Source organism: Kogia breviceps, chromosome 2 (genome assembly GCF_026419965.1).
Source record: "Kogia breviceps isolate mKogBre1 chromosome 2, mKogBre1 haplotype 1, whole genome shotgun sequence".
Taxonomy (NCBI): Eukaryota; Metazoa; Chordata; class Mammalia; order Artiodactyla; family Physeteridae; genus Kogia; species Kogia breviceps.
In genome coordinates, this window is record NC_081311.1 from 166,158,940 (window position 1) to 166,185,244 (window position 26,305).

At 37.3% G+C, this 26,305-nt stretch overlaps 1 protein-coding gene across 6 annotated transcripts in view; it reads right to left on the reverse strand.

Annotated features, from left to right (window-relative positions):
* SATB2 (SATB homeobox 2) overlaps positions 1 to 26,305 on the reverse strand; it is a 203,309-nt gene that overhangs the window by 54,057 nt on the left and 122,947 nt on the right. For all 6 annotated transcript variants that reach the window (XM_059055493.2, XM_067026506.1, XM_067026505.1 and 3 more), the window contains 2 exons: positions 24,900 to 25,372; positions 3,055 to 3,267 (listed from right to left, as the gene is read on the reverse strand). In XM_059055493.2, coding sequence (XP_058911476.1) covers positions 3,055 to 3,267; positions 24,900 to 25,372 — 686 coding nt within the window. The remainder of the gene's footprint in view (positions 1 to 3,054; positions 3,268 to 24,899; positions 25,373 to 26,305) is intronic.

Consider the following 26,305-nt stretch of genomic DNA (forward strand, 5'->3'; position numbering starts at 1 on the left):
GCCATTCTCCTTTGAATTTCCTGTCTCACACTATTTTCTAATTACTGCAAAGTAATAATAAGAATAATTGATGTAGTACTTTTTACATGCCAGGCACTCCAAAAAGTGCTTTTTTGTGGTTGTTATCACATTTTATTTTTTTAAGAACACAATGAGTTAGACATTATTATTTTCACTTTACAGATGAAGACAACTGAAAATAAAAGAGGATACTTAACTTGCTGGCAGGACATGCAGCAGCAAGTGAAATAACCATGATCTGAACTCAAGTCTCTCGGGCTCCGAAACACAGGCTCAGGAATCACTGTGCTACGCTGCCTCCAAAACCTTCAGTTCATACTGGGGCTGTTTTTACATGTTTCTTTTGCCCTCAAGTCTGAGCTATTCCCGTAATAGTCCAATCCTCTCTCATCTTTTTCAAGAAAACTCCCGTTTCTTCTCAAAACTTCTACTTAACGTTCAGTGCTTTTCCTGTTAAGTGCATATTTTAGCATACCATTTCTACCTTTCTCAATGCACGTTTCTTATTAGCCTCACTGACTAACTAATCGTACTTGACTGGTCAAATCTTCTCTAGAACACTGAGGGCTAAAGTCAAAGCACTGAAATATATGGTGAGGGGCCCAGCCTTGGAATCAGAATAACCAGAGTTCAAATTCTAGCTCTACCACTCAGCCATGTGACCTTACACAAGGTATTGAACCCATCTAAACCTCAGTTTCCTCATCTGTAAAATGAGAACAACAGTGCAAAATGGTGAGGATCCAATTCAGGCAAAATGGTTGCAATACCTGATACAATAAGTGCTCAATAAATGATCTTTCTTATACTTGTATTGTTGTTTTGTTATTTTTAAGTACATTGAGGAATACTGGCCAATTGAAGGTTATGAGAGAGGTTCTTGAGGTTGAATTTGAAACTTGAAAGTCTTCAATTTGTTTTAAACCGATAAAAAAGTACTGACGGGGTCTGGAAAATAATCTCCATGGACCCATGCAAGGTTCTGTGTGTGTGTGTGCCTTGCATTGCTGGCTCCGACTCAAAGGCTGAATCAGTGGGTACTCCTCTGACATTTATTTGCACAATGAAAGCCTTAGAGTACTATGGATCTTTGCTACTGAGGTAGTTCTGTAAAGAATTTTGAATAAGTAGGTAATCTTGAAATATTTTAAAAGTCTTTAGTAACTTTCTCAATGTTTAACCAACAGAAAAAGAAGAATGTTCCGGACACTGTAAAAATGTCAGTGCCATGACTGTATTTTCAAAACTATTTTGAGAAAAACATTTTATATTTATTTTCAGAAATCTCAAAACTGTGAAATTAAACGTTCAATTTCCCTGTTATACTTGTTCCTAAAGGGCACCTTTATCTAGGAATTTTCTAGACAGGATTTTTTGCTGTTTAAAAAAGCAAAATACTGACCTTAACTGTGTGGTGTTGTAAGTTGGTCTGGCTCTGAAAGCTACCGGGTCTTTGAAAAGATGCCTAAGATATAATCTTGTTGGAAAAATATTACGAAGGAGCGGAAAACAAAACACACAGACCTGTGTGATTTTCTAACAAGGAGGAGTGATTTTCTGAGAAGAGTTGCCCAATTAAATGGCCATGAAGTATGGCTGGATTCTCCTGTAATGATTTAATGGGCTTCACAAGTGGCAAAAATGTTGGTGAATTTAATAGAAGTAAATATTAGTGCAAATTAACAACTCGTCCAACTCAATAGCTCAACATGTAGGCCCCAAAATTTTCAAAAAATAAAGATAAAGATAAAAAAGCTTGGTTACAGTGGTCCAAAGTAAGCAGTCAAGAGACTTATTTTTGGTTTAACAGTAACTAAAATTCACAATTCACTAAACACTAAAGTCTAAGTATCACAGTTTGGCAGTGCACGATAGAAAATTATCTTCAGTTAAAAAATCTATTGCAGAGTGCAAAATATAAAAAGAGTTAAGATGTGTGAAAAAATGGATACACTTAAAAAAGCTCAAATATTTCTATTAGAATAAGATTCTGCTTAATCAGCTCCTTAGAACTTACCAGAAAACAAACTCCTAAACCCAAAACTATAGTATCTAAGCAAAAAAAAAAAAAAAAAAAAAAAAAAGCCCTTTATTTTCAAAGTACCCATTTCTCTGATTTGTACAAATGTGTACCTGTTAAATATTTGTTTTGAAAACTATCACTCAAGAAGGAAACTTGCAACCATGCTAGCAACAGTAAATGGGGTGGCTTTACCATAAACCATTGATTAGTAAAAGTTTAGGGGAAGTAGGGAGTAGGCTGAAAATAAGTGGGCTCAGATCTGAATTGGAAATGACTCTTGGCTGACTTGAGACCTTGACCCTTCAGGTAAAATCTTTAAATCACACAACATTACTAGATGTATGCATCTGCAGGAGGACCTGAGAACAGAATGCTTTTAAAGTGTGAAGAAAGGAGGGATGGAAAGCTGAGTCAGGGTCCTGTGGACATCACTGTAGGAAGGAAAATAATTAAGGCCTACATTTCCACTACCATTTTCCAAGGGATCACTGAATGAGCTCCCAGTCATTCTGATATAGCCACTGCATTTGCATGCTTCCATCACACACAGGTTCCTCCCTGATTTTGTCTCTTTCAGGCTGCATCAAGCAGAACTCGGACTACTCTAGCTGTCCCCTGCTCCCAGCTACCCTACCCCCATCCAAATAAACACACAATTGAAGGAAAAGCAATGCTTCACAAACTCAGCTTCAATACAAATCCCCTAGCCCCTTCTTTGATAACCAAATAGCTGTATGTAGACATCTAGTGCTTACCCTTCCACCCACGGCTGCCCTCCTGCCACATGTGGAAGAATGGGACTTTCTTAAAGGGACAGAAATGGCATGGATGATAGAGTAAAAGATAACCACAAGCGTATGGTCAGAGGTTCATACCCTTTGACCCACATGTTCAGTGGATTAAAAAGTCCTGGAATTATGTCTCTTCATTTTTGAGGGAAAACACAGTAGCAGTGAAGGCAAGATATCTCCAAGGCTAAGAGTGAAAAGTCAGTGGAGCGAATCTCTCACCTGAGGGGTTCGGGAGGAGCTGGGACTGCTGGAGGCCGATGAGACCATGCTTACATTGGGGTTCATGCTCCGCTCTCTCTCATCCTGGTATATGCGGTCCCGCTCCACTTCTGGCAGATTGAGGAAATTCTGCATAGCCCTCAGGTTTACTAAAAGAGACTGAGATGCTGTCCGAGGGTCTTCTTCCTTACGCAGAATCTCAGACAACAAACCCTGATTAAATGGAAAAAAAAAAAAGTAAGCTAAGTTATATCTGCAGGTATGCATGTGTAGTTTCCGTCTTGCGCCCCTCTTCCCCTTTATCTGTTTGGTGTAACCAGCTGGCTGTGATGTCAAGAACCTCAGTCTAATTCCTGAGGGTTCTCCAGCAGGAAGATTTGGTGGGAACGTGCTTGCTCTCTGGGGGCTGTGCCTTATTTTGGAACATTCTATTCTGACACTTTATCATCACTGTAATAATCATCAGTGTACAGAGATGCCAGCTAGCAAGGTAGGCGCTCAGAAGAATTGTGAAACTGCAATTACCACCAGGTGCCTCCTACAAGTATTTCAGGAACTGTTAGAACTCTCTCTGCTTGAAACTGGGAACACTTGGCAGTCCTGCTCAGCTTTACAAATCTGCCAAGTTTGGTAAATTTAGTTCCGACATTTAAACAGCATGGGAGATTTACATCGACTTAAAAAAAAAAGTTTGGCTGAATTTCTGTGTGACCGGCCACTGTTTTCAATATAGATGTTTCTTATGGAAAGAAGGAAAAGAGAAAAAAAAAAAGACACAAAGCAAATGGCTATAACTTGGTCTCTATTAACTTCCCAATCCACACACATAATAGGTTTCCTTGCACAGGTACCAGAGGGCACCCAAACCTTTTTATGAGATGCCCTCATGGGGACGCTCCAATCCCACCATTAAAGCAACGGAAGTATAGTCACATCCGGTAACAGGCCACAGCGCACCTCAGAGAATGCCATGATAGGCTCAGACACTTTCTGATTGCGTGACCCATCCAAACAGAGCGCTTTACATTAAAAAACTGGTGTTTTCCTGTGCTCTGCTGACAGAGAATTCACAAAGAAAAGAAAAATGTTGACAAGTCTAAAGAAAAGTAGCATGGACACAAAAAGAAGGCTAGAGACCTGAGTTAGAACACTGCAGTACTTGGGGCAAAAGCAGATCCATTTCCATTCTGCACACTTGTTAGATTATCACACAGAGGCATCACTTTACATTCCCAGCTATAATCCCTTCTCAGGGCAGTATGAGATCAGGGCCTAGGATTATCCCCCAGAAAAAGGTAAGATGTTAACCTCTGTATCTTACAACAGATGGGGATAACCCCGAATTGTAAAAGTAGATGCCAAAGGCATTTCCACTTAGGGGATATTAATGCAAAGAAACACTATCAGATTTGTAATAGATGGCTAAATAGGCCGTATTTGGCCCATAGGCCAAAAAGGCATTGCATACCAAAGAAATATACCATCTCTAGTTGGCAAAAAAATCCTCAGGGTAAGTAGGAGGTTTTTGTTTAAAAAAATTATGCATTATAATATAGTTAAGCAAATGTCACTTACAGGAATGTGCATCACACAGTTATCAGCTTCTGGGAGTAATCACCACTCAAAACATCATGTAAGACAATTTTACTATAAGGAACCTACAAGAGGCATGCCATCTGATACCTCTTGCCAGTTTACTTTGATTAGAGAAGTCTTTACAAATGAGACTATAATATGCCATACAACGAAGCTAGAAAAAAATGTTAAGTGTGTGTCTGTGTGCGTGAGTGCCCAAGGAAAGGTCAAGGTAGGGCATGTATATCAAACTACCCTACTGCTGAAATGATTCTAAGAAAATCTTGATTTCTTGTCATGCTTTCAGAAAGAAGCAACAAGTGAGACACTTATCTTCCGGAAAATGTTATACAATATAAGTATTAATTCTCTTTCTGAAATTAAAAGTCAGCTCTGCCTTAAGTTATCCTACTTTCCACTTGGACTAAGCAACCTGAAATATTAATAACAAATTTGTTTCTAAGACAAAATTCTCCAATTTAATATTTGGGATGTGAAAAAGAGGGATGTGAATTTAAAATCAATACCAATTTCCTATATATACAATGGAATACTACACAGCCATAAAAAAGAATGAAATAATGCCATTTGCAGCAACTTGGATGGACCTAGAGATTGTCATACTAAGTGAAGTAAGTCTGACAGAGAAAGACAAATATCATATGATATCACTTATATGTAGAATCTAAAATATGATACAAATGAACTTATTCACAAAACAGAAACAGAATCACAGACGTAGAAAACAAACTTACGGTTATCAAAGGAGAAAGGGCAGGGGAGGAAGTTTGGGATTAGCAGGTACAAACTACTATATATAAAACAGATAAACAAGGTCCTACTGTATAGCACAGGGAACTATATTCAATAGCTTGTAATAAACCATAATGGAAAAGAATATGAAAAAGAATTATATATATATGAATGAATCATTTTGCTGTATACCAGAAACTAACATGACATTGTAAATCAACTATACTTCAATAAAATTAAAAAATTAAAATTAAATAAAAAATTAAAGCATAAAAGATGATCAATAAAAATTTCCAATACTAATAAGATACTAAGGTTGATATTTTCTGAGCTTTCTTTTACAATGAACTTTGCACATGAAGGACAAGTTGGTACCCACTCTCCTTCTCTCTGTCTTTTTCTCTCTCTCATAAGTAACTTTAGCATTTTACTAAATGTCAGACTACCAAATTTGGAAAAGTTTTAGGATCTACATGGATATATTCTTTATCCTGGTTATATGATTATACTTAAGATCTCTCAAAGGCGAAGTCTGTAAACTCTTTCTTCCATGAAATTATTTTCACAAATTGTGGAGGACACTATGGCAAAGATCTTCCATACAAAATACTGAAAAAACAAAAAATATTGTTCTAATGGATGAGGTTCAAAATTGTAAGTCTGTTTATTCCTAATCAATAGAAAACAAAATCACTCCTAAGGATAGAGTTCTTTTATTTATTTTTTGTTCAGCTTGGTCTACCTTTTTTTCCCACATTGAAATTGTGGAGTTCCTTCCCCTGCATTTTTTTACATGTTGGACAACCTTACAGGGAAATGAATCCATCTCTAAGAAAAATCAAGACAAAGCATCCTTGTAAATGACTGCTCATCAGCACCACTTCTGAAGTGAATGAGACACAATATTTGTATTTTAAGGGGTTGGTGGAATATACTGTTGCTTCTGTTTTATTCGCCTAATTGAAGATAAAGTCTCAAACCAACTAGGTGGCCGTTGCTGTCCTAGAGAAAGAGAACACTGTTCTAAATTATTGACTTAAAATCTCATCTGTGTAACCCTGGTCCCAAAGCAGATTCTTTTTACCTCAGACATTTTCAATAACAAGTGGCTAACTGGTGGGCACAAGAAGAGTTTTAGTTGTTTTGTTGAGCCTTCTTCATTTTGGTTATGTGCTTTTAACGACTTAAGCAGGGATTTTAAAAAACATAGACAAAATTCTGCAGGCACATAAATGTAAAGCACGTTTTATTTAGTTAGCTTAAAATCATCATAGGGGAAACAGAAGAAAATGTATGGCATAACTTAAATATACCACAAATCACCCCATCTAATTATCAAGATAAGTAAATGTTTATCATATTGAAACTATCTTGAATAGAACATAAATTAATAATTTATCTTGCATAAATATTTCTAAAGCCCTTGCTACTATGTTGTCTGGCATTTAATTATCAACCAGCCAGGCAGGAGATGTCACTTGGACATTCCCATTATGCAGCCTAAGATACAGAGAACATGGCATGGCACCTGGGCACTGAAAAAAAGATGTACTTTTATGAATAGAAAGGTCATGAATATTGAGAATGTAAAGATTGAGGGAAATTAATAAATTAACCAGGATATTGCTTATTAAAATTTCATATCAGTAATCTTATTAAAACATATTGCAAGTATTCAGTAAAGTGGTCATTAAGTATTTTCCTCATCATAGGCAACAGAGCCTTCTCAAGGGAGAGATTATAAACAATTCTCTCCATGGTGTTAGCTGAGGTTGTATAAGACCAGGAAACATGTTGACTGAAAAGGAGTAGAACAAACCTCTGCACAGGGTAGAAAGGTACCTTCTACCAGAGCTCTTGGGTTACAGGTCACTGAAAAAAGAAGGGAGTTGGGCAAAAAGAGCCTCAAATTGGCCTTCTCCCTAGTCTTTTAATGGAGGATTTTGTAAGCTCCATATTATTTCCAGCACCAGCAAAGAATACATGAGGTTGGCAGAAAAATTCAATAAAAGCAAAATAATTCAAAGCACAAAAAAAGAGATAATATAATGCCATCTAGCTTCATTGCTAATACAGGCTATCTCTACAGACAAAACAAAGAACTGGGGCTGGGAATTCCCTGGCGGTTCAGGGGTAAGGACTTGGCTCTTTCACTGCTGAGGGTGCAGGTTCAAGCCCTGATGGGGGAACTAAGATCCCATAAGCCACGTGATGTGGCCAAAAAAAAAAAAAAAAAGAACTAGGGCTAATTTTTTAAATAAAAATTGCTATGCTTATTATTAATAGTATTTTAATAATATTTGTGACATCTTAAATGACCTTAGAGTTTCTGAATCTGCAATTTCTGTTGAAGAGCTTTCTTATTTGAAGAGCTTTTCTTATTATGATTTTCATATTCCTTCAACAATTTATATAGTTTGCTCCAAATCGTTAGTGTGCAAAATACATGCTGATACTCAGAAATATTTGGGAAACATTACCATGACTGGCTCTATAAAATTCACTTCCAAGTTTCTGTACTAGTCCTTGAGGCTTCGTCTGGGACGGGTGAGGAACTGCCTTTGATGGGCCCTTAAATCCTCTTAAATCCTTTAAGAGAGCAAGAAGAGAACCCAAGCCTGGGCCAGGTTTTAGGAACCTGAGCCTGAGCCCATCAGACCTCCCAGGTCACTCCAGGAGAGGTCACTGAAGATCATTACTGACTAGATTTTTTTTTTTTAATTAATTAATTTATTTATTTTTGGCTGAGTTGGGTCTTTGTTGCTGAGCACAGGCTCTCTCTAGTTGCATCGAGCAGGGGCTACTCTTCATTGTGGTGCGCGGGCTTCTCATTGCAGTGGCTTCTCTTGTTGCGGAGCACCAGCTCTAGGCGTGCGGGCCTCAGTAGTTGAGGCTCGCGGGTTCTAGAGCACAGGCTCAGCAGTTGTGGTGCATGGGCTTAGTTGCTCCGCAGCACGTGGGATCTTCCTGGACCAGGGATCGACCCCGCGTCCCCTGCACTGACAGGCGGACTCTTAACCACTGCACCACCAGGGAAGCCCCTGACTAGATTTTAACAGATATCTCTTCTTCATACTTCCTAGACATTTGTAATTCTCTACGATTAGGTTATATCTCCCATTGATTATCTAGAGAACCCCCAAACTCAATACACCTTTTGCCAAAAAATGACAGATCAGTCTAGTGATTCACTCCCTATTTACAACTTGGTACAAAGCTCATAAAAGAATGGAAAAATTAATAAGACATAGATTCTGCTGCCAAGGAGTTTACTATACAATGGTTTACAGAAGCACAATGTGAAAGATAAGTGTCATAAATTTCAGACAGAACTAGTACCATCTCAGTTCAAAAGAGGGTGAAAGTATTGCCATCGCAGGACTCAGGAAAAACGTTTTGGAAGAGGTGGTATTTAACTTGGCGGGGATTCAAAATGTACATAATGCATAGACATAGAGATAGTGATGAGACCAGGCGAAGGGGGGGGGCAAATGAGGGATTGGATAGTATTAGAACACCTGAAGAAAAAGAAAGAGCATGACTAATCCAGAACACCAAGAGAAGTTTCTGTTTTCTTAAAAGCTTAAAAAAAAAATGCAAAAACTGATAAAGTGGTAGAAGACTTTTTGAAGTGAAAATAATACAGTCCACATTAATATAATTTAGGACTACTGGAGTATACACAAACTAACCAGCAAACACTACCCCCAAAATGAAGTGGTATTAGATAATCTGTTCGGCCTTTTTGTCACCTGCAACAAATTAGGCTTTCAATATGCAAAACATCTTCCTTCCAGAAAAACAAATGATCATGATTCCATTTAATTGTAATTTAATGAGGCATAATTTACTTTTTAAAGTGATATACACCAGGTGTGTATTGAAAAAACTGGCCCAGCCAAACCCCAGTGCTATTCTTTGGAAAAAGCCTCAAACTAGCCGGAGACTATTTTCATTTCTGTAAATTATATTTCTGTTCACATACTTATTCTAACATAAACTTTTGAAGTTAACCTCTGAAATACTCATATATCATATAACATACATAGCATATCATAGTTTGAAAGTGTTAGGTTCCAACCCAAACAAAGATAGATATTAGAATGTCATATAAATCCCCAAAAAAGCTTATATGTACTACTGATTGCAAGGCCAAAGGGAAAAATATATGCTTGCCACTTCTACAGAATCACTTGGATTGGTTATTTTAGAGAAAATTAGCCCTATTCCTTTATAATGTATTTTAATTATTAATTGTTGGATGTATCAATAATAAAGCTTTTAAAATGAAGAGGACGTCCTTTTCAGAAATCAAGTTACATCTCTTTAAGGGTGCATGGGTTGAAACATATTTACTTTGTAGTAGTGAGTCTGAAAATATATTTTAGTTCATCATTTGCTTAAAACAAATGATGTCCTAACCAATCAAGTTTCAAAGGCAAATATACCCCCATTTTACGGATTAAAATTACAGAGGGTCAGAGGTGGAAGAGGCCCTGGTATCCATATGGGCTAACCCCACACCCTGCCACTGAGCATGACCTGTCTATCACATAGTTCCCTCTGAAGGTTCTCTTCGCGTTTCACCACCCCTTTTGCATGCTTATTGGTTAGCCTTAACTTCATACAATTCTGAAATGTCTGGTTCCAGCTGACATGAGAGCCAAAAAATGGTATCCTCTGATGAAAACCAGGTGATACCAAATTCTTAACCTCATTGTACAAAGTGATCTCTTCAGTTTCAGTGGTTAATGCACAGTTAGATGAAGCTGTGAACTGAGCTCTTGGCTGAACAGAGTACTGACATCCTACCACCTGAAAGCTGACCTAACGGAATCAGTTCTCTCCTAATCTCCAGTCTCATTTCCTTCTAGACGTTCCTGAGAGGCACGTTCTCCTCTGCTCACAAATATAAACAGGTTTCCCTGGGTCCCGTATTCATAATCTACAAGCCCACTACAAAGCTGACTACTGAAATTCATTTGTGTTATGTTAAAAAAATACTCACCTCCCCCATCACCCCCTAGAGTACTGCTTAGCCATGAAGCCAGAGTACTTAGTCTGATTTGAATAAAAGGTATACAGGGCACAACAATGACAATTGGATTTTTATTATTAAAAATGATGTGTTAAATCCTCAAAGAAAATGTTGTTATTGCATTAGTTTAATAAAAACCTCTCTTTTACTATAATATTTCTTTATTAGAAAAGACAGCCTATGCATATAGCACTTTTGAACCATGGGGGTAGATAGAATTGAGCATCTAAAGGGAATTAACGTACTCTGAAAATATAAATGCATATATAAAAGTAACATTTGCAGACAAATGTTGTTGCTGTAGAGATGTACTCTGTAATGCACTAAAAGACTATGTATATATCTGTATATGTATATACACTGCAGTTGGCAATACTTTCTCCCTCCTTTGAAGGGAGATGGCACTAGTTCTATTTCACATTTATGACACTTATCATCTTTACATTGTATAACTATAAAACCTTTTTCTCCCATCATATAGTAAGCTCCTTGGGAGGGGAATCTACATTTTGTGCTTAGTGGTTAGTTGGGGATATACAGGAATATAGAGCCCTAAGAACGCATCAAATGCATATTTCTCATTTTTCTGGAAGTGGGAATCCCATCTTTGCTAAACAGTCAGCAGCAGGCCCTGATGGACTACATGTTAAAAGCCTAACTCACAATAACTCAAGATCTTCTCATACAACCTGTTGAAAACGATAGATAATAAATACTGAAATTTTGTGCCATGCAAACTCCACTTTAGAACAAATATTCCATGCACCCCAAACCTACAATTTATTAAATGAAGCATTTCCCTCACAGACAGGTTTCTTTCTAGTGTATATAATAAAACTTCGCTTGTGCCATCTGACACATCAGAATACTGTAAGCATGCAAAACAAAGTTAGCAGGTGCAACAGAACATTCTTGAAACCAAAGCAGTCTGTGCTTTCTTAACTGCAATCCCTTGTCCAAGCCACACTTGAGCATGTACCGTGGAGGAACTTAGCCAAAACCAGATTCCTGGCAACTTTACTACTTTGTACCTACCTAATCTATACAACGATAGATGCAATTAAATAAACAGTCCTGTCTCATTTTCTTCCTTCCCTCCTATCTCTAGGAAGTCTTAGGTACTGGAATGGGGGATGGTGCACAACCTAAATCAAAATTTTCTAAACACATTAGCACCAAAAAGCAAAAGCAAATACAGAACTGAACAGGTTCCTTTTGGAAACATTTACCAGTGGTGTTCTCAGCTCTGGGCACATACATGGTTTCTACTAACACCTCAAGTACCTGGCACCATGACTACTGAATTCACAAAGTGCTGGGCCCTGGTTATTCCTAGTTTCCATGAGTATTCTGTGAAACAACTGTTGGCAAACTTCCAAAAAATTTACTAGCTTTGGCTACTTTGTCAAAACATTGGCAAAAATAGTACTTTCGAAAACAAAACAAAACAAAACAAAAACATACATTTATTGCATATTTATATCTCAAATGTATCAAATACATTCAGATATAAGAAGAAAAGCAGTCTATTAACATATGAGTTGACTCTGTCCTGAAATAATTATAAAACATTCTTTTTTCTTGCTGAACATTTTCTGCCTTAGCTTCAATCACCTCCAGGATCAAAAGCATCTGTTCTTACACAGTACATGCAACATATTACAGTACTTATCATACCACAATGGGATTACTGGTTTAAAAGTCTGTTTATTCCTCATACCTCCTTGAAGGAGGGACTGTGTCTTTCTGCTCTATGATAACAGAAATGATTGAGAAAAAAGGGGATAAGAGTTTTGAAGTTAGAATTGCTGGGTTCAAAACTGGGCTTCACCTGGACAAGGATTAATTAATCTCCTTATGGCACAGTTTCCTCACCTGTAAAATTGAGATAATAATTGCACTTCCCTCATAGGATTCCCTAGAGAGCTTATAAATGTACCCTATATGTGTTAAATGTTCAATAATTGTTAGCCCTCATTATAACTGCAGCATAGTCTCTGAATGCTTAATAAATATTTGTTAAATGAATGGATAAAGACAGAACTAACATCAAAGTACATTTCTTATTTTAAATTTGCAACTTCAAATATTCAAGGTCTTCCACTTATATTTTGCTAGATGTCTTCCCATACAAAACACAGAAAATATTTTTTAAAAATTTTTAGCAAGTAGAATAATGAAAATTATTTGGGATAGAGGAGAATGTAAAAAAAAAATTAATAAATTATCTAAAGTGAAATGACCATATGGACATTCAGGACAGCACTAAACTAAGATATTCATTTATACTTCAAGGAAGTAAAACCACTTTCCTTCCTTAAGTAACTTTTAAAATCAGCCTTAATCTGCATCATTGTTGAAGCATGGGTCACAATTATTAGTGGATGATAAAATTAATTCAGCATATCATAACTAGTTTTTATAACAAAATGCAATTAAATAGATTAGAAATTACCACAATGCTTCATACATGTATTGTTTCATGAAGGCTTTTTTTTTCTTTCATGAATAAATATACAGATAGATAAAGATATAGTTGGAAATGAGATAGAACTCAAAACAGACATACATACATATGTGAACAAATGTGTGAGTGTGTGTATGTGTACTAGCTCATGAAGTAAAAATTATTTCTTACTGGGTGTTGCAGTCAGAGAAATTTGAAAGTAAATACTGTTGTCTACAGGAATAATTTTAGGCACAAAACAGGCAGATAGAATTTAAACAACCTTGTAATTTCCAATTGACTTCAAAGTGATTCAGTTATATTTTCCTCACAGAATTTTTGGCCTTTAAACTTAATTCACTTTATTTGAACAAACATGCACTTAACCCCTGGCCAAATGGTCATCATTTCAATCAATGGCCAAAAAAGGAACCATTTATGTATTTTTTAAAGTTACTTTGAATAAACAAAGGTGAAAAGCATATAAATAATGGAATCTAAAGCTAGTGTTTCCTTATATTTCTTCTATAAAAATTCTACTTTAATTATAAACATCACCCAGGACTTGGAGAAACTTAGTTAAATAATAAATCTAGGCTTTCCCACTAAAAGTGCAGGTCTCTACTGAGACACACTCACTACAAGTGAAATACCTTATTTAGGACAGAGACCCCTTCATCTGTGTGAAACGAGTAAATCACTCCTTGTTAGAGAATAGTGACAAAAACTTATAAAACCATCATCAAAAGGCAGTCTTTTTGAGTAAAGCAGAAAAACCTGAATTTTCTATAATAGTTCAGCAACTAATTTTTAAGGACTCTGCACACTGATCAGGGATGAAAGGAATAGATAGAAGAGTGTGCTGTCATATTTCTTTCCTCTGATTCTTTGGTACAAGTTTTGTGAAGGACGGGGAAAAAGGAGTCTTCATATTTTCTTTTACATAAAATGCTCTATTTCAATTAGATTTAGGAATGGGAATAGGGGTGGTATACGTTTGACAGCTACTGAATCAACATTCTCTCTACCCAGAGCACAAACAGAGACAGCATCTCCCCCATGCTTTTTGGCTGAAATTACCTAAAAAGTGCTAATTAATGATAGTCTTTATATGTAAGGAGGACTAAAGTGAGACCACTATCTAGAGGGCCATCCTTAAGCCACTGAATAACTTTGAGACACTGCTATCCTAGGAGATATTAATATTATTACAATCTTTAAATCTATGAATTCAAGCCAGTGATTCTGAAATGAAAGAGTACCTATTTTATGAAGCTTGCAGGGCCATCTTTTCCTACTTTATTAATTTAATGCTGAAATCAAAAGAGGGTATGTTATTTGCTTCAAAACCCAATAACATGTTCATGCCTGATCTGCAGCATTTCATATTTACAGCCCATCTTTCAGTTGGAGGACTTCCTTTTTCTCACAGGTTTCCTTGTCATTTTATAACCAGCTTACTGGACCATGGAGTCAAGACCCCTGCATTTACATTGTATTCTATTCCTGTATGACTTGCTGAGTGCCTCTATCTCTACTGGATATTGAGAAGTAATGACTTGAGACCAGAGGTCAGCTGAGAAAGAATTCTAAATATCTTGGAGGTCAAGTTTTCTACAAATATAAACTGTACATGTAATTAAATGATGCCTACCTTTGGCTTACAATATGTATAAATCAAACACAAAAGAGAAGATCTCCCCAACCCCCAAAAAACTAACTGGTAACACACTAAAAGCTCAGACTTCCAAATATTTTGGTTGCTAAAATTTTCATTTTGTTGCTACACATCTCTTCCTAACTGCCACTTCGAAATATGTTTAGTAAGTCCTTAGACACTTTTAACCTTAATAATACGGGTGGGCAAATACTATAAACACAATGCCAATAAAGCATAAAAGCAAAGTCCATGTCATTTTACACAAAGACATTTACATTTCTAGCTGTTGACCTTACTGCCAATTTTTCTGACACATAATTCAATTTAACTTTCCAATCTGTTGAAAACATTCTCTGGTTGCTGAGTGACTTCATGAGCTGTATTTATGACCCTGGCCTTAAGTTTTTTCAAATGATGTGGCTTTGATATGTAAACAGCAGATTTTTTGCAAAGTCTCATAAAAAATAAAAAGTAGGCAAATAAGGACAGGTCAACCAAATGAGTTCCCAAAGGATTTTAAAAATCCTCTTCTCTATCAGATAAAACCAAGATGAACAGCTTTCTCAAAAAAAGCCTTTGACAAAAGGTTGTAAATTGTGTTAAGTTTGTGACTTTTTCATCAAACTAAAGAAGGAGCAAGACACCAAATTAGAGGCCTTTCTGTTGCAGAAGAATAACACATTTTGCAAAACACACAAGGGCTTCTACTGAAAACATGTTTCTAAGAATTGGCTCAGCAGAGCTACCTGAGACACAAAATGAACCCTAACTTTCTGAGTTATGGCATAATCTGCTAGAGGAAAAAGAAAAATAACTACACTGTGTAAATAACAAATGTGGCAAAAGTCTCGTTTTCAAACAATAAAAACCTCTTAATGCCAATTCTTTGTGTATGGATACTTCCTGAACCCCACCTTCAAGGTAAGGGGATAGTGGTGCAGACAGGGGCAGAGAATCACACCTCATTTCCCTTTGCTGGCATTCTAATGCTCCCATTCACATGTGGCAGAGCATTCGTTCCGATGGATTTAGCCTAGTTTCAGTCAAAGCTTCCTCTACTTCATTTAACAAATTTGCTCAGATGGAAGGTCTCAAAGGAGAAATAATGTTAGTAAAAGGAGGGTTTCTGAACATATGAATATGTAGGTCATTGGATTTTTAAATAAATTAGAGAATAGTTTATCTATTAAGGAAGATTTACTGTACATATTTCATGACACCATTCTTATTATAGGTCAGTGGACATCCCCTAACCATTCCTGGGCAATATTAAGCCTTGTAAAATAGTCACAAACCTTTTCATATAGTCATAAGCCTCTGATTGATTTTTTTTTAAGTCCATAAAGTAACAGGGGCAAAAGAATGCTTTAGGTTAGGATTCATAATTAAACTGTCAAAATGCAAAGATGTAAACACAGTAAATAGCCAAGCAACTTATTTCATGTTCATAGGACTGATAAGTGAAAGTTTGCCAACACTAAAATAAATTTGGGATAGAAGCAAGGAAAAATGAATATGCAAAAAAATAAAACCTGACAGCACTGGTCCTATTATTTCTTGAAATTATCAGCCTAACAGACCCATTTGCATCATTGACAGAGCACTGGCGATTCGGCAGGGCTGAGAAGCAAAGCTACGCTGAAACTCACATAAATCACATAATTCATCTTTGAGACTCAGTAAGGATGGCTTTAAGTCAAGTTTGAAAGATCTCATAGGGCCTCATAGCCAATGTCTGTTTCTGTCTTATTCCTTCTCTCTCTCTCCCCCATCCTTCTAACCAACCCCACCCCACATTCAATATCCACAAGTAAATTTGGCTAATATCAGTATCAGCCCACTGAATTCAGGGGACTCAGTTTAAAATAACAATAGTGATAATATTTTCAAGAGAAAGTAGTACAGTAAAAAATTCTATACAATTCTATATTATTTTCTTAACAACATCTTGCTCATGATTTATGAACAATACTGATAATATTTTCAAAACAAAGCAGTATAATAAAAACCTCTATACTATTCCCATAATAACATCTTGCCTTAGATTTGTGAAGGTGGTAGGTATAAAATTGAAGATAAGTTTTATTCAAACTACTCTCCCATGGCATAACCAAATGCCAATTAGACTAGCAATGACCTAGATCTATAATCTGGGATGAAAAGCACATCCTGAGATAAAGATTCCTGTGCAAGTGATTTATTCAGGAAGTGCTTCTGAGGGAAACTGGTGAAGGAGTGGGAGAAGCAGGTCAGAGAAGGGAGGAGATCCAAACAAAATCCCAGCCTCAGCCCTATCCTGCAGAGAGCTCTGGAAGGGAAGTCACACTTCAGTGCTTTCCCTACTATGGAGGCAAGGAGCTGAGTTTTCACCCTCCTGCACCTATCAGACATTGGTTAAGCATGTCCAGCTCTCTGAAGAACCTAGGGGCAGAACAGGAATAAGGACACAGCCGTAGAGAATAGTCTTGAGGACACGGGAAGGGGGAAGGGTAAGCTGGGATGAAGTGAGAGAGTGTCATGGACTTATATATACTACCAAATGTAAAAGAGATAGCTAGTGGGAAGCAGCCGCATAGCACAGGGAGATCAGCTCGGTGCTTTGTGACCACCTAGAGGGGTGGGATAGGGAGGGTGGGAGGAAGACACAAGAGGAAGGAGATATGGCGACATATCTATATGTATAGCTGATTCACTCTGTTATACAGCAGGAACTAACACACCATTGTAAAGAAATTATACTCCAATAAAGATATTAAATATATATATGGAAATTAAAAGAAAAAAATACAGGATACAAGAATATGTGAGCCTCATGAAAGAAACTGATAAAATTGATTAAATCCAGTTTATTCTGAAAAAAAAAAAAAAAAAAGACACATGCACCCCAATGTTCACTGCAGCACTATTTACAATAGCCAGGTCATGGAAGCAACCTAAATGCCCATAGACAGACAATTGGATAAAGAAGATGTGTTACAGCAATCAGAGAAGAAAAAGAAATAAAAGGAATCCAAATCAGAAAAGAAGAAGTAAAGCTGTCACTGTTTGCAGATGACATGATACTATACATAGAGAATCCTAAAGATGCTACCAGAAAACTACTAGAGCTAATCAATGAATTTGGTAAAGTAGCAGGATACAAAATTAATGCACAGAAATCTCTTGCATTCCTATACACTAATGATGAGAAATCCGAAAGTGAAATTAAGAAAACACTCCCATTTACCACTGCAACAAAAAGAATAAAATATCTAGGAATAAACCTACCTAAGGAGACAAAAGACCTGTATGCAGAATATTATAAGACACTGATGAAAGAAATTAAAGATGAGACAAATAGATGGAGAGATATACCATGTTCTTGGATTGGAAGAATCAACATTGTGAAAATGACTCTACTACCCAAAGCAATCTACAGATTCAGTGCAATCCCTATCAAACTACCACTGGCATTTTTCACAGAACTAGAACAAAAAATTTCACAAGTTGTATGGAAACACAAAAGACCCCGAATAGCCAAAACAATGTTGAGAAAGAAAAACAGAGCTGGAGGAATCAGGCTCCCGGACTTCAGACTATACTACAAAGCTACAGTCAAGATAGTATGGTACTGGCACAAAAACAGAAATATAGATCACTAGAACAGGATAGAAAGCCCAGAGATAAACCCTCACACATATGGTAACCTTATGTTTGATAAAGGAGGAAAGAATTTACAATGGAGAAAAAACAGCCTCTTCAATAATAAGTGGTGCTGGAAAAATGGACAGCTACATGTAAAAGAATGAAATTAGAACTAGAAATTAGAACTAGATATTAGAATTTGAAATTAGAACTCCCTAACACCATACACAAACATAAACTCAAAGTGGATTAAAGACTTAAATGTAAGGCCAGACACCATCAAACTCTGAGAGGAAAACATAGGCAGAACACTCTAAGACATAAATCACAGCAAGATCCTTTTTGACCCACCTCCTACAGAAATGGAAATAAAAACAAAAATAAACAAATGGGACCTAATGAAACTTCAAAGCTTTTGCACAGCAAAGGAAACCATAAACAAGACCAAAAGACAACCCTCAGAAAGGGAAAAAAACACTTGCAAATGAAGCAACTGACAAAGGATTAATCTCCAAAACATACAAGCAATTCATGCAGCTCAATATCAGAAAAACAAACAACCCAATCCATAAATGGGCAGAAGACCTAAATAGACATTTCTCCAAAGAAGATATACAGATTGCCAACAAACACATGAAAGGATGCTCAACATCATTAATCATTAGAGAAATGTAAATCAAAACTACAATGAGGTATCATCTCACACCGGTCATAATGGCCATCATCAAAAAATCTAGAAACAATAAATGCTGGAGAGGGTGTGGAGAAAAGGGAACCCTCTTGCACTGTTGGTGGGAATGTAAATTGATACAGCCACTATGGAGGTTCCTTAAAAAATGAAAAATAGAACTACCATACGACCCAGCAATCCCACTACCGGGCATATACCCTGAGAAAACCATAATTCACAAAGAGTCATGTACCAAAATGTTCATTGCAGCTCTATTTACAATAGCCAGGACATGGAAGCAACCTAAGTATCCATCAACGGATGAATGGATAAAGAAGATGTGGAACATATATACCATGGAATATTACTCAGTCATAAAAAGGAACAAAATGGGGTCATTTGTAGAATCTCTAGGATGGACCTAGAGACTGTCATACAGAGTGAAGTAGTCAGAAAGAGAAAAACAAGTATCATATATTAACGTATATATGTGGAATCTAGAAAAATGGTACAAATGATCTGGTTTGCAAGGCAGAAATAGAGACGCAGATGTAGAGAATAAACGTATGGACACTGATGGGAGAAAGCAGTGCAGGGGGGGATGAATTGGGAGATTGGGGTTGACATGTATACACTAATATGTATAAAATAGATAACTAATAAGAACCTGCTGTATAAAAAATTAAATTAAATTAAATTTTAAAAAAAGAAGTAAATCATGGGTGGGACAGTGGGGGGTGGTGCTGGGAGAGGTGTGAAGCATGGAAAAAAGGGCAGGCTTGTTATCTGCCTCAGCCTCCTCTGGTGTATCACATTACTTTGTGACCACAGGTAACAGAAATGCTTAGAAATGTGTCATAGGATTGCCTGAATATTAATGATCAGGTCAGAAAACATCACGTTTATCTTACTCTTCTTATAGGGCCCCATTTGTCATAAAAGTCTTTAGAGACATGAAAAATAGGGCTAACCTTTTCTTTCAAAAGTCTAGTAAAGAAGTAAGCGATGGTGCTCCGAATATATTTTAAGGTCATAAGGACAAATATAGGCTTCTACCATGCTGATGGCTCAGATAAGATGTGATGCTCTGCTACTCCCTGCATCTAGAATTACATTAGTCTAATGCTCAAGCTGAAGATTCAACATCTTGGCATTACATGATCTCAAACGTGCTGTTTCCCTTGCCCAGAACATGTGACTTAATTTATGTTCTTAGTTTGAACAGTATTAAGAAACCAATAGAGAAATGTAAAAAAATAATAATAAATAATAAAATCAGATTGGCAAAAGGTTGACTATCTCTGACTCTGGCATAAGTCATGACCTTGCCATGAAGTATAGGTAGGGGATCATTTTATCAAACAAATATATTTTATGTTTTTAAAAGACACACAGGGCTTCCCTGGTGGCGCAGTGGTTGAGAGTCCGCCTGCCGATGCAGGGGACACGGGTTCGTGCCCCGGTCCGGGAGGATCCCACATGCCGCGGAACGGCTGGGCCTGTGAGCCATGGCCGCTGAGCCTGCGCGTCCAGAGCCTGTGCTCCGCAATGGGAGAAACAGTGAGAGGCCCGCGTTCCAGAAAAAAAAAAAGCAAGTTCTTGGAAATATAGCTCCATTCCCTTAATTATGTTACTTTACAACACCAAATGATATAGTGGCAATGGATCAGACACACAAAGTAATTAATAGTTTTTCTTTCAAGAACTGTTATTTTCAAATGCTATTTATTATGAATTTGAGATTTTCATCTGGAAGTCAAACATGAAAAACTAGACTATTTTTTATTACAACTCTAGATTCATTTATGAATGTTGTGCATGTGATTTTTATTCTACACACATGCACACACACACACACACACACACACACACACACACACACAGAGGAACTAATTGCTAGATTTGTTCTTGGTCTAATCATCAAGAACAAATCCAGGAGCACAAACTATAGGGTGACAAATAAAATTGCTTTTTACTGAATTTGATAATAAATGAAAAATAGTTATCACGAACTATTTCTGAAAAATAGTCAGTAAACTGAGGATATGCTACATATCAATAAAACAACTGAGTACAAGACTAATATTGGCCTTAGGTGTCCATCTAAAATCTGATTTTGTTTGCTTTAAGAAAAAAATGTTGAGATTCTTTTCTATCCAAAGATTAACAAGTTATTTATGTTATTATCTATAAAGTTAATTCTTATTTGTTTACTATAGCTGACAAATCATTTTACCACTCGTGATTTAAAAAAATAGCCTACCATTTGGAAAATCCACAGTTGGTTTCATGGGGCATAGTACACCATATTTTCCATTTAACAATGCTGCTGGTGAAACCTAGCTGTCCAACCTTGCTGTTAGTGACGACAGTATATACAGCAGAAACAATCTGTCTGTTGACCTCCAGCTTAAGTTCAAACTATGTCATTCTGTCAATACCATCTACCTTGATTAGGTTGGGCTTTATACACAACAGGTTATGATCCCAGAGGGATGAAAAGGTTTCCCAAATTAAAAGCAGAAATTTAAAAGGAAATACTCATACATTCCTATGCAGTTTCCATTTGATATCCTCAAGGCTTGCCCATGAACTCAAGCTCATGTTGATTGAATGTGAATGTTTCTTTCTGGGTGTAGCCATCTTACAAATTTAATGGCAGGAGGAAAATAATAAAATGCATTCCGTGCTTCAATTAGACCTTTTATAACTTGGCACTTGAAAGATGGCAATGCCAAAGGAAAATCATTAATCCCCAAAAATAGACAAAAAGAGTTGTGCAGGAGAAGACAGACCTCCAGGAGTCTAGGGCCTTGGCAGAGCATTTCCTCACACCAACACGGCCCGCCTTTTGTCTAGCCTCATCGTAAGCCTTCTTCTCTCATGCTTCATGCTATTTGGATTAAATATATACTGTATTTGATTCTAAAATCCAAAGCAATATGACCATGCTCTCAATTTTATCCTTATCCAAAGGAGCGGTATAAATAACCAGCAATAAAATGTTGGCTAGCCTTGAAATGCCTATTTGTGTACATGAATGATAGATGAAAGAATGCACACGCGCGTGCACACACACACACACACACACACACACACACACACACACCTGCAAGATACAGACTAAAAGATGCATCCTTCTACTTTGTGTTTTATAATAGTATGCAACAGACTTGCCCAAAAGGATCAGAGTTCTTCATAACCCCAGTTCAGATAACTGTGGACACACAAATGCAGCCCCAGTACTTTGAGTCACAAGAGAATAGTGGTGGAGTGATGTCTGGAACATGTGCAGCCCTCTGTGAACCTCCGAACTCATTTTCATATGATGTATTGACTCTGTCAATAACAGAATGTATAAGTTAGCTAGGAGTCAAGGGAGCAAGAGATTTCACCCCTCTTGGTCTCCTGCCATACCTAAGCTGTCAGCACCAAACCTCAAACAATCCCACTGCGTTTCTTCCCTGCTCCTACTCCTGCAGTTCCAGCGTGGCTGAAGACTGTTACCAAACCACAGTGGTTGGTTCCATCACTAGTTCATGCTGTCTGACTTCAGCTGAGGCCCCAAACTACCTCACAAATTCTTCTATATCAAATTGACTCCCTCTCACATTCAAACTGTCAACCCATTTCTGGTCTCCCTTTCAACACCAAATTTTGGAAAGAGTAATTTGCAGCCACTGCTTCTATATCCTCAAGAGTTAATCACTCCTGAACTCCTAAATTCTCTCTCCTGCCTTCACCACTCTAATGAAATTATACCCCAAAGTTTGCCAGTGATCTCTCCCAACCAATTGCCAAATCTCATGGCACGGTTTCAAGCTTCCCCTTCCCAGACTTCTTAGTTTTCCAGACACGGACAAGTCTCCTCTGAAAACTCTTTACCCAGGTCCTCTATCCTTTTATCAGCATCTCCCTTTTCTTCCACCTCCACCTGCCCCCACCTCTCTGGGCATTTCTCTGGCTCTTTTTCTGGTATTAGTAGTGCTGGTGGCCTCTCCCTTCCTTCCCCTGTCTCTTTAAATCCCAGGCTCTGTGAATAAACTTCTGATCTCTTTCTCTAACCCTGACGACTCTTCTTAGCACTAAACTGTTATTTGCAATGACTGCTGCACATCTTCACTTAAGAAGTCTGCTAGCACTTCAAAATCAAAATAGCCCAATCCAAAATAATCACTTTAACCTTACTCCAACCATCTCTTTCAATGCCCTCCTTGATTCTCTAAATAATTTCTATTTATTCATAGTCACCAGGCTCAAACCTTGGTGTTATCTCCACTCCAGGCAGTTGCACTGTCAACTTTACTCTCACAATGCTTTTTGACTGTACCGTCTACTCCATCGCCGTCCGTCTTGTTCAAAACTTCAACACATTTCAGCTGGACACTTAAGGCGGCTTCCTAAATGATATTCCTAACCCTCTTGCTATCATTAAGGGGAAGAAAGTCTTCCTAAGATCCAATTCTGATCATTGGATCATAGCATATTCCTATATAAAACCTTCAGTGTTTCCAGTGCTTATTAAATAGAGTTCAAAGTTCTTAGCACGGCCCCAAGACCTTTACAGATCTGTTCCCTCCACCTTTAGTTTTATTATCTAGCTTTGCTATCAACTACAAACTAATCCCACCTTTTTCTGAATCAACACTTTCCTTGTGCATTTTTTTAGCCTAAAATACCCTTCTTCTCCATGTTTTCCTGTTAAATTTTATGTATCCTTCAAGGTCTAACTGCCCAGCAACCTCATACTCAAATCAGTTGTTCACATGTGTGCTCACCCATGATCTTTTTCACCTTTGCATCTGCACAGAGCTTCGCTTCCTGCCTTGCATTTAGTAGGGCGGCTAACTTAAACCCACGGTCCTCTTAAAGACTTACCATACTCACTCTACTGACAGTTAATGACTCCTCATGAACACCCCCTGTAATCACTGCTCACATTATCCTGCATTATTCACCTTACTTCACATATTACTCTAATTATCTGGGTACATTTTATTTTTCACTACCAGGCTGTTAGCTCCTTAAGATTATGCACTTTTACTTTTTTGTTACTCATACAGTTGGTCCTCTGTATCTGCGGGTGTGAAACCCACAGATATGAAGGACCAACTGTACTGCACCATTTTATATAAGGGACTTGAGCACCTGTGGAGTTTGGTATTCGTGGGGGGTTCCTGGAACCAATCCCTTGCAGATACCAGAGGGACAACAGTATAAGAGCTAGATTACTAGTTCTCAAAGTGTGACCCAGACGACCAGCGGTATCAGCATCACCTGGGACCTTGTTAGACATGCAAACTTCTGGGTCCCACCCTAGACCTGGTGAATCAGAAACTCTGGGAAGAGGCCCAGCAATCGGTGTTTTAACTGCCTTAAAACAGTGTGATTCTGATGCACACTCACGTTTAGCACTGGTGGGAAAGAACTGCTTAATTATAAGCAGCCCTCAATAAAATAAGACATAAATAAATAAACTGTTTACCGTCTTATTTAATATTATTTTGGCATATAATTCCCTCAAAACATTAAAAATATGAGTAATCTATCCATTTTTACTTTATCAATATCTTAAATCTAACTTGTGCATTTTGAAGGGTTTATTAAAAATTATAGAAATGATGACATAGAGTGATATTCTTTCTATAAAGTTCAAAGACAAGGTAAATAATAGATTGTTTGGGCATGAATAGTTCTGGAACTAGTTTTTTAAAAAAACAAGAAATGATAAGCACAAAATTCAAGATCAGGTTTATGTCTGGGGAAAAGCAAATGAGAACAAGGGAAGAGAGGAGGAGCACATAAAGAGACCAAGGTCATTGGTAACATTTCAGGTCCTGAGTTGGGTGGTGGGTTCGCAGACATTCATTACATTACTGAAATTGATTAATATGGCCAAGTATGGGTCAATGGTGATAGTATTTCATGAACTAAGGATTATTAATTAATCTAATTCTACATGCTCTGAGATCCATAAAAAAAAAAAATTTTAAAGAGATAAGAAAGAACTAATACTTGCCACAATCTGTCCTTAGTATTATTCTGAATCACCAATTACGACGTTCATTGCTAACGGTACCTGTGTGCGATTGAATGCCACTCTTGCAAAGACAGCTTGGGACACACTGGCCCTCTTCAGCTCATCTCTGACTTGCTGGTAGATATCTGGAGATACTTCCACAGAAGAGTTGGTTGGCTCCGGCTTAACTGCTCTGGGAATGGGTGGATGGTTCAGAAACTGCTGGTTGATGGCTTGAGGATGCTGGTGAGCCAGGAGCCGGCTAACGGCAATCTGTTGGTTTATCAGATGGGCCATGGCGATTTGTTGCCTGACAAGTTGTGGACTGAGCTGGGGAGAAAGAAGACCAGGGCTCATGATGGGCTGTAACGCGGGCACTTGGTTTCGGATTGGAGTACTGTGGTGGATTTGGCTATGAGGAGACTGTTCGTTGGTTTTCCCCAGGGATGCCAGCTGGTTCATATTTGGTAAATGCATTGGACGCTGGCCCAGAACACAATAGTCTGAAAGGTTTTCTCGTTCCACTCTTTCCACTGTTAAAAGATAAAAATGATAATTCATCATTATCAACATTGGCATAATTTGTTTCTGATACATGTAGTATTAAATTATATTTTTGGTATATTAATGACGTAGACTTTTTTCATACAAAGCTGGAAGCCCCAGAGTAAAAGTGAGTTATCCTTTCCTGGAAAATGTTACAATAATAGATTTTTCCATAGGTTATGATATGAAAGTAAAAATATTTGTCACTTCAATCTTCTTTAATTCCTAAAACTAGGTATTTTATTAAATAGCCAAGACAGAAACCACTAACCATTACAAATTCTAAATCCTCTCATATTCCCAAGCTGTATCATCTCCCTCTGTGATAAAAATGCCAGCTGTTTTCATCTTCTGTAGTTTGTGGTTAATGGTTATCAGGAAATGACAAGGACAACGTCTCCTGTCGAAGTAACTGCTACCTCCTAATAAAAATCTCACATAAATACTATTATACAGCTATGGAAACATTTATACAAAATGTCTGTCACATAGTATATCCTTTCATCTCCTCACCTGCTATCTTTTTTATAGGAATATTTCTTTAAGAAATGGATAATTTAATGATTGTGATATGCACTAGGATAAGAAAAAAGTCTCACAAAATTAATAACATCGCCTTGATTTGCCATTAAATAAAATTCTCCCTTTCTCCAGGTTATCTATCTTTTATGTTTTGTCGAACTTTAGTAAAGATTTAAGGAATAACCTTGAAAGGGAGAAAAAAAGAAAGTATCATATATGTTCATACATGAGGCAGATTCTTTTCGTCCCTCAAGAATATTCCTCAGGAAAGAGTCTCATCAGAGTCAAATCCTTACCTAAAACTCTGTATTACATTATTATGTAAAGCAAAGGTTTGTTTGGGGAAAACACATTAGGCTGAAACAACCTCTTTCCTTACTAGCTTTAAATGCTTATAG